The sequence below is a fragment of the Tupaia chinensis genome, unplaced genomic scaffold, assembly GCF_000334495.1.
Source record: "Tupaia chinensis unplaced genomic scaffold, TupChi_1.0 Scaffold000355_1, whole genome shotgun sequence".
NCBI classification, from domain to species: Eukaryota; Metazoa; Chordata; class Mammalia; order Scandentia; family Tupaiidae; genus Tupaia; species Tupaia belangeri.
In genome coordinates, this window is record NW_006159850.1 from 7,594,616 (window position 1) to 7,603,728 (window position 9,113).

Genomic DNA, 9,113 nt, shown 5'->3' on the forward strand with positions numbered 1-9,113 from the left:
TTTGTTCATTCATTTGTTCCTTCCTTCTAAGAGAAAGAGAGAGAGGGAGTCTCCTTCATTTGGTCCCTCATGATATAATCCACACCCAGCCTCAGGTAGCCCCAGATAATGGGCATGCATACACCTGGCATGTTTGGAGAGGTCTCTGGACTGGAACCTGGAACCTTGAGCCTCCCCATTGCATTACCACCATGTCATTGTGGTGGTAGTCCCCTGTTTGAGTAATTTTTTTTTTTTAGTGAGTAGTTTATATTTTGTTCTCTTCCTCCTTCTCATCTGAAGGATCTCTTGGCTGGTTATAGAATTCTTGAGTTCATAGTGTTTATTTCTTTAACTTGTGTTCTGGCATTTAATGTTCTCTAAAGTTGGCCTGAATTTTACCCCCACCATATTGGAAGAGAGACGGTTGAGATGTGAGGTTGAAATGAAAAACTGTTGCAAAGATAGAAATAAAGTTGATGTGTTCTCATCTTCCCAGTCCCCCATCACTGAGATTTATTTATTTATTTTAAAATTAAAAAAAAATTTAACCTGTAGACCCAGGATGTAGAGATTCTTTCTGTTATGCCATGGTTAGTGTTCTGGTCCCATTTTGATTTTTTTCTCTCTGCTGGATTTCAGATTTACATTGGTTGGATCACTGTTGATGCTCCGAGATGCCTGTTCTCATTTTCCTTAATGTTTTCTTTAAAATCTCTGTCTTCTCTCCTACACTCTTGGAGAGCTTTTTTAGTATGTTTACTAAAAACATCTACATCACTAATATGATTTTCTGCATGGATACACTTCTTAGCCAACCACCTCTTGAGTGATGGAAGGACATTTACTTGCCTTCTCCTCACTTATCAAATGGTCAGAAAAGCCCAGCTGAAAGACTGGGTATAGAGATGAAACCTAACACCTTGTAAGTGATTAACACAGTTCCTAGAATTTAGCATGTACCAGTCAGGGTGATCGTCATCATTATTAATCCTAATGAGACAGCCATCCACATTTCACTGTGGCACTTGTAATAATTGCATCAGGGTTTCCCTGCCCCCACCTACAGTAGAACAACATTTCATATTAGCTGGAATCAAAGAGAATAAATGTTAATTAATGATCTGGTTGAACTCTAAGGAATAGTTCAGGGTCTCAGGTTACTTATCTTTATAAAAAGAAGCTGCTGGAGTATGTGCGCATGATGTTCTAGTTTCATTCATGTGTCCGTTAGTATGTGCAAGTACAAAGGAAAGGAATTAAGAACTGCTTCCATTGGCAGGACTGAGCTCCAGGTAATGCACACAGTTTGGACAGGTGGGTGGGAGTGGTGCACAGGAGACAGGTCTCTGTTTTCAGCAGGTGTGAGGAGTTAGGAGGCAGGGGAGTTAGTCTAGGGGAGCCTAAGAAGAAGAAAGGATTTCCCAGACAGAGAATGTTGCAGTCCTATGCAAAATCAAGTCCTAAATGATTTGAACAAATTAGAATTCAGGTTCTGTTCGAGATTCTACTGAAGGAAAAAGGATCAGAAAAATCTACCCAGGGCTATAAAGAAGGAGATTAGGTCCCCCAATATGATGGAAATCAAAGCATGATGGGGATATTTTGAAGTCAGGTTTCCTTTGAGCTCCTTGTGGGCATTTTGGTCTTTCAGAAAAAGCAATTGTTTTTCTAAACCTGAAAAAAAGCCTCATTTGTCTTTAAACTGTGGATGATATAACATACATAAAAACATCTTTGTCAACTGGAGTTTCATATTTCAGAGAAAACTGTCTCTCTTTGTAATGCTTTTCCTATATCTTATTCCTTTCTGTTCTCTCAACAACCCTGCAGATAGGTTTTGTTCTTTTTCTTCTTATTATTAAATCTGTTTTACAGAGGGATGCTGCAGCCCGAGAAGTGGCCAGGGGACACATGGGTAGAAATTGGCAGAGCCAGCAGTCCTGCACCGCCCCCCAACACCAGCAGCTGATTAGGGATGATCCTGTTGATATTTTTCATCTTGATATTGGACAAATTTAAGGAGAAATGGTTGTCAAACTTCCCAGGGGCTTTATGGGTAGGACCAGGGGTAGAAGCTGTGGCTTTTCTGTCCTCAATAATGCAACTTGTGACTCTGCAACAGAAACATCCAGTAACTTGGAATAAAACCACTCCCTGCCCTCCAATGTGGTCCCCAATAGCCATCTAGACCTGCACCCTTGCTGCTCCCCCACCCCAGGCCTATTGAGAAGCCCTGATGTGCACAGCCATCTTCTAAGTAGGTAGACTCTCTCCTTCCCAAAGAGGAATTGATTGTCATAAGGGGTCATACTCTACAGGGTGGAGAAAACATTCTGTCTTTAGACACCATCAAGGTTCATGGTCACATGAACATATGTAAGATTGTGACCTTTACTGTGGAATGCAAAAATACATATTTGTATATTCCCCCTACCACCCTATGAGGTAAATGTTGTTACTTCCCCCTTGCTGTATGAGTCATCTGAGGCCCAAAGAGGTTTATTAACTTGCTCAAGGACATAGGACACAGGCTTAGCAGGGGATTTAAACCAGATAGTCTTGCCTCAAAACCTGTGTTCTTAAATATTATACTAACTTATTCTGATAAGTGACTTCCACCTGCTCATCGATTCATGAACTCACTCTCTACCAAACCTCTTAGCCATCATTCATCTCTCCATCCATTCACATATACTTCCATCTTCTCACCCGTTCATCCATCAATCCACCCACCCACCTACCTATTTATCTACCCACCCACTCATTGATCCATTCATTCATCTATCCATCCACCCACCCATTTATCTGCCCCTACTCCCTGCTTCAACCATGCAACCCAGCCACTCTTAACGTTGGCTGTTTGTCTAACACAGTCCTCTGCTTATCCTGGAAAATAAATCTCTCCATCCTGGGAGCTGAGCGCATGTTCTCCAGAGCTGGAGGGCCCATGCCAGTATGTATCCCTTAGCTCCCAAGAAATATATGGACTTGCTACTCATACTCCTAGGTTGGTTTCCTCAGAAATGCTACTATTTCAGGCAGTGCTGGGATCCTTACTCACTCTCCTCCCTCTTGAAACCCGCATTCCACCTACAAAGTCCTCAGAATGTGCAGTGCCGCAGGCTGTTCTAGAAACATTCTTGGCTTCCTGAAGCTTTAATACAAAGGGATACGCAGCTAGCCCCCTTCCTTGACCCAAAGGTTGGAGGTTGAATTAGCTAGGCATGGTTTCATTTTTTAAAAACTATTAGTGAGTTTGTGTGATACATTCGAAAATAATGTAATAAATCTAAAACAGACACAGGGCATTTTATAAAGACAGATTTTAATAGACATAGGCCTATTTGAGTTGAGATAAATCAATTAAGGAAACAATTAAAATTATCTGTGAAGAGGCAATCTTATGAAGAGGCAGTATGGTCTAGCTATTTACATATTTATTAATTGCAAAGCAGTGATAGTCATTTAATTATTTTGCATAACTTCTGTTGTCCATAAATCATTGATGAGACAATTCCACTTTTCAAAACTTTTTACTTTCTATTATGAAAATTTTAAACATGTAAAAATTTAAATGTGTAAACATAAACCATCATATAATGAACTCTCATGAATCTGTTACCTGTATTTAACACTTACCAGCTATAACTGAGCCCATTTTATCCCTCCTAAAAGTTTCAAAACGTGTATCTCACTTCTTAACTTAATTTCATTGGGTCAACATGTAGTTCTATAAAACTATATTATACTGACATTAAAATATAATCACCTTCTTGGGACCAGCAGATGGTATAATGGTTACTTGCTGGACTCCCATGTAGTTGACCGCGTTTCAAGTCCCGGACCCGGTGGCTTAAAACACCCGGGGCGCATATGTGTGCGGGCCCAAGATCCCAAGAGGAGAATGGGAGGGATTGTGAAGGGATTGTGGCATGGTTATTCCCTGTGTGTGTGTGTGGGGGTGATTTCTTGCTTTTTGTCTCTCTGTCTCTCTGGCAAGCACAAACACCCTGTAGCAAAACAAAACAGAAAAACCTCTTTAAAATATATGTAATCAACTTGTGAATATAATTATTTAATTTTCATTGAAATTTAGCTTGGGGGGGGTTGAGCACAGAATTTTCCTTTTTTTTTTTTTAAATAAAAATTTCAAATCTGCAGCAGAGTTGAAAGTATAATAACTGAACCCTCACATACTTTTTAGATAACACCAATTATTACCATTAGGACTGGCATTGTCCTATGTGTGGTTTTCCTATGGGATTACATGAAGACAGTGAGGTATACCATTAAGGACATGTAGACAGTAGCATGTAGCTTTAAACTAGAAATATACAGGCTCAAATCCCATCTCCACCATATCTTAGCTGTTCACAGTAGGCAAGATGCCTCACATTCAGCCTCTTCATCTATAAAATGGGAGTAACAGTAGTGTACACCCCTGGGTTGTGCAAGGCACACAGCAGGCTCTCTGCAAGTGTTCCCTGGCCTCTTGCTTCCTAGCTGAGCTGCTGTTCTATAGCTGGGGGAGCAGCATAGGGAGAACTGAGTTTTTCAATTTAAGTTCTCTTTGGGTCAATATGGAAGACTTTTGCAGTTGAGAATGTTAGTATGACCTAGTGATGAATAGACTAGGTGTGAGGGGAGAGTCTTTCAAATCCTAGCTCTACCTTTACCAGCATTGGAACTTGGTTGAGCTCCTTCATCTCTCTGAGCTCAGTTCCCTCACTGAAAAATGGGGGTAGGAAAAAAAAATACTTACCTCACTGAGTTGTTGTCAGAAGAAAAAGGGATGGGAAAGTCCCTTTTAAATGCCCAACAAATATTATTAATCATTAGTATTATTACAAGTAAAGATAAATTAGCACAGTGTTTTCCATATAATTTCTTGACAGATTATTATGATCATAATCAAGGATGAAAAACCCATATCAAGTTTTTCTTTGAAAGTCTGTGTCTCCCTTGGTGCAATGAAAAGAAAGCTTGTAAAAGCTGCCATGTGATTTTGAAAAAGAGTAAGCCTGGATAGACATGGGGATGCCACCAGCTGGGCACAGTGTCAGGCATGACTGCATGCCCCTTCAGTTCCATTCAGTGGTGTCCTTAGATAGACCAATCTTCTAGCACACTTCTGGAGTGTGGACTCAGGCATCGAATGGCTCAGCTTCTGACCAAAGTGTACACCTCTACCCCAAAGGCTTTGTGCTATTCCATTGCCAAAGACTGACTTTATTTTCCCTCTCTTCTTTTTTCTGACTCTCATCTTACTTCCTAGGTTGAAAGGATTGTAGACAAGAGGAAGAATAAGAAAGGAAAATGGGAGTATCTTATCCGGTGGAAAGGCTATGGGAGCACAGAGGACACGTGGGAGCCAGAACACCACCTCTTGCACTGTGAGGAGTTTATCGACGAGTTCAATGGGCTGCACGTGTCCAAGGACAAGAGGATCAGGCCAGGGAAACAGTCTAACACCTCCAAGCTCCTACGTGACAGCCGGAGCCCAGCGAGTGAAAAACTAGCCCATAGACCTTCAGAACCTGGGAAGAGCAAAGGGACTTCCCATAAACGGAAGCGCATCAACCCTCCCCTATCTAAGCCGAAGAAGGGGTACTCAGGCAAGCCCCCTACAGGGGGCGATCGAGCTGCCAAGACGGTGTCTTACAGGACTACCCCCAGCGGTTTGCAAATAATGCCCCTGAAAAAGGCTCAGAATGGGATGGAAAATGGGGACGCCGGCTCTGAGAAGGACGAGAGGCACTTTGGAAACGGGTCTCATCAGCCTGGCTTGGATTTGAACGATCATGTTGGAGAGCAGGATGTGGGTGATTGTGAAGTGAACCATGCAGCACTGGCAGAGAACGGGCTCGGTTTGTGGCTTTTTTCTCTTGAGTTTGTTTCTGGCCATGGTGGACGAGGGGCTTTGCCTCAGCATAGGGAAATGTGTAAGCTCCCATCTCTGCCCCCAGTGCTTAGCTAGCTGATAACTCTCCCTTTGCCTCTCACTCAAGACCCTGTGGACTTGGCTCCATGTCCACATTGTTTGCAGACACCTGTGCATGTGGGAAGGCCAAGCCACTGATGCTCTGGTGGGGTCTGTAATGAATTAGAAATTCCAGACTGTGTTTTTGAGACCCCCCAAGGCCATGGTAACCACTCTAGAGCCACTTCCCAAAGGCAACTCAAAGTCCTCACTGCCCAGGACCCAAGATTTGTGTTCTTAGAGGGCCTGCACTTTTCCAGGGCACCATGCAGAGCCCTTTTTAAGTCTCACCTTACTCCCAGCAGTGTAGCCCAGAGAGGTAGAGTATGGATTGGGATCTGATCCTCCCAGATCCATTCATCACACCTTTCGGTTATCACTAGGATGGATGATTTACATCATGTCTTAGTCCATTCAGACTGAGACTGAGACTATTAGTTATAAATAGAAATTTATTGCTCACAGTTCTGGAGGCTAGGAAGTCCAAGATCAAGGTGCTGCAGATTCAGTATCTGGTGAGGGCCTGTTTCTCATAGATGCAGCTTCTTTGTACCCTCACATGGAGGAGGGACAAGGTCATTCCCTTCAACCTCTTTTTATAAGGCACTTAACCACTTCTCAAAGGCCCCACTTCTTAATACTATTGCATTAGGGGTTAGATTTCAGCATATGCGTTTTTGGGAGACGCCTACCTTGAGACCACAGCAGGCCATAGTTGCTGCCCTGACCCCATCCTATATGAGCTCTTTGGATTTGTATCTTCTTACTCCTGTAAGCAAGCAGCTTGTGTGTGTGTTGTGTGTGTGTGTGTGTGTGTGTGTGTGTGTGTGTGTATGTGTATGTATGTATGGGGGGTGGTCTTCAAGAAGTTCATGGGAGGGACCAGTGGTTGGCATAATGGCTATGTCACTGGACTCCCACGTAGTCGACCGCAGTTCGAGTCCTGGACCCGGTGGCTTAAAATTCATGCCAGACGCATGTGCGTGCGTGCCTGAGATCCCAAGAGGAGAATGGAGAAAGGATTGCGGCATGGCCATCCCCCCTGGGGGGTGATTTCTCACTTTCTGTCTCTCTGTCTGTCTGGTGAGCACACGCTCCCTATGGCAAAAACCTCTCCACACACACACACACACACACACAAAGAAGTTCATGGGAAAAAAAAACTATGCAAGGGTTCCCAAACTGTTTTGCACCAAAATAAACTCATGCTTTAGTTCCCTCTTTTCATAAACTTTTAGAAGTCCCCTGGTATGTTGTTTTAAGTGTGGAATCCCTCCCACTTACCAAGTCTCCACAGCAAAATGGGAAAGAGGAGGCAATGGCCTAGTTGACTCAGGCTCTCAAATATGACATTTCTTCAATAGTCACATGGCTCCTATGGCTCCTTCCCTGAGTCCTCAGTGGCCCGAGTCTCTGAGGTTACCTGTCTGTGCAAGTTACATACACTCGTTTCCCAGGTACCCATGTGTTGGCCTGGTGCCATTTTTCTCTTTAGCTGCCAGAGTGTTACCTTGGGTGTCAGGAACTCTTGCGTGACTATGAGCACCCTGTGCCCAACAGAGTGGGGCTATCGGGCACCCCACATGGAACCAGAGTGTACATGGTTCAGCACTCCAGAATCAGGATGCCGAGGTGTAGAGGGGGCAACTGAGAGAGCTCATGAAGGGATGGGGTGACAGGCACATGCACATCTGAGTGATGATGGTCATTTTGGAGTTGACATGTTTGGACTGTGCACACTCCACTGGGGAGAGCTACGACTGCAGAGACTCTTGCCAGGGGATTGAAGTAATGTGCTTTGAGGTTCCTCTTTCTCCAGAGAGAGGAATTTCACCCAAGCAGAATCTGTTTAGCAGTCTTCGCCCCAGCCTGGCTCACGTTTCCATCTGGGGGTCCCTGACGCTGATGTGACTGTGCCCGCTGACATATGTAAACGCTGTTTGTTTGTAAACTTCATCTCTCGGGGAGAAGTGGGCTTGTGTCACTGAGGCTTGGCATAAACATCCGTGTTTGATGTCTCTGTGACAGCTGCCAGCCGTAGCAGCGTTCCCTGTTGCAGACAGGGTGGTGAGGGGTGCTTTTGCAGTTCTCTGGGTGTAGGGCCAGGAGCCTGGCATGATTGCATGAAGTCTGGCTGACGACAGCCCCCACCCTGCTCAGGTGGCTACCCCAGGAGTAAGGGGCACAGCATGAAGGAGGGCACTGCTGACTGTGGCTGCCACGCTGCAGCAGGGAGGAGAAAAGCCAGGCTTGCGGAGAGTTCTAGATGAAGGCGCCCCCCTGGTCTACGGGCCGCGTTCTAACGTGGGCGGAGCCTCCGCCTCCATCCCTGGGCCTCGGTAAGGCTCCCCAGCCCAGGACCTGGTAAGGCGGCAGGTACACTGCGATCAGGGGAAGTCGACGAGGACTGGCCTGGAGAGGTTCGTGTTTTGTTACCTCTAAACTGCCATCCAAGACCTTTCTCACAGCCCCTTCAATTTCGTCTGATGTTGTATGGTCTCTGCTCCACCTGGGCCCTGGCCTAGAGGGAGGAGGGAAGCCACCTGCCTCTGTTTTGTTCTGATTTAGCTGCTCCAAAAGCACCCTTTTGCTTAATTGCGTCCCGTCAGTTTGGTCCCATGAGGTCCTCCCGGAAGGTTAAGGCTAGATGCATGGGATTACCTGGCAGCTTTTGAAAATGCTGATCTCACAGACCCGGTTTACTGAGTCTGGGGTGGCGCTAGGATGATGGGCTTCTCCCAGACTTTTCTGCTACATTTTGAGACATGCTCTGTGGGAAATGGGGGTGGCAATGAAGTTTCATATCAGGTGTGCATTTCATTCTATTTAGCACTGATTTTTGGAGCACTTCTGAAGGGTCAGTTGCCATGCCAGGTGTTTGGAATAATGAACACACAGGTAAGGACATCTTCCTCTGAAACAGCCCACTCTCCACTCGGCTGGAGTGGCTGCCTCTGGCTCTGTGTTTAGAAGGCACCTGAGGCTGACTCCATGGAAGGAGTAACATGTATGTTACATACATGGTATGCCTTTGTTGTACTCACGTTGACATGTTCTTTGGTTGATTACATTTGGTAAACGTCCCAGCCACTGTGTCTTTAGCATCCTGGATTAAACTAACTTGTTGTACAGGTGTGGGGGGAAGTAGGGA

The 9,113-nt window shown here is 44.9% G+C and overlaps 1 protein-coding gene across 1 annotated transcript in view; it reads left to right on the forward strand.

Moving 5' to 3' along the window:
- Window positions 1-9,113, forward strand: part of CDYL2 (chromodomain Y like 2) — a 230,800-nt gene that overhangs the window by 150,437 nt on the left and 71,250 nt on the right. The window contains exon 3 of the mRNA XM_027773449.1: window positions 5,258-5,849. Within this exon, the coding sequence (XP_027629250.1) occupies window positions 5,258-5,849 (592 nt within the window). The remainder of the gene's footprint in view (window positions 1-5,257; window positions 5,850-9,113) is intronic.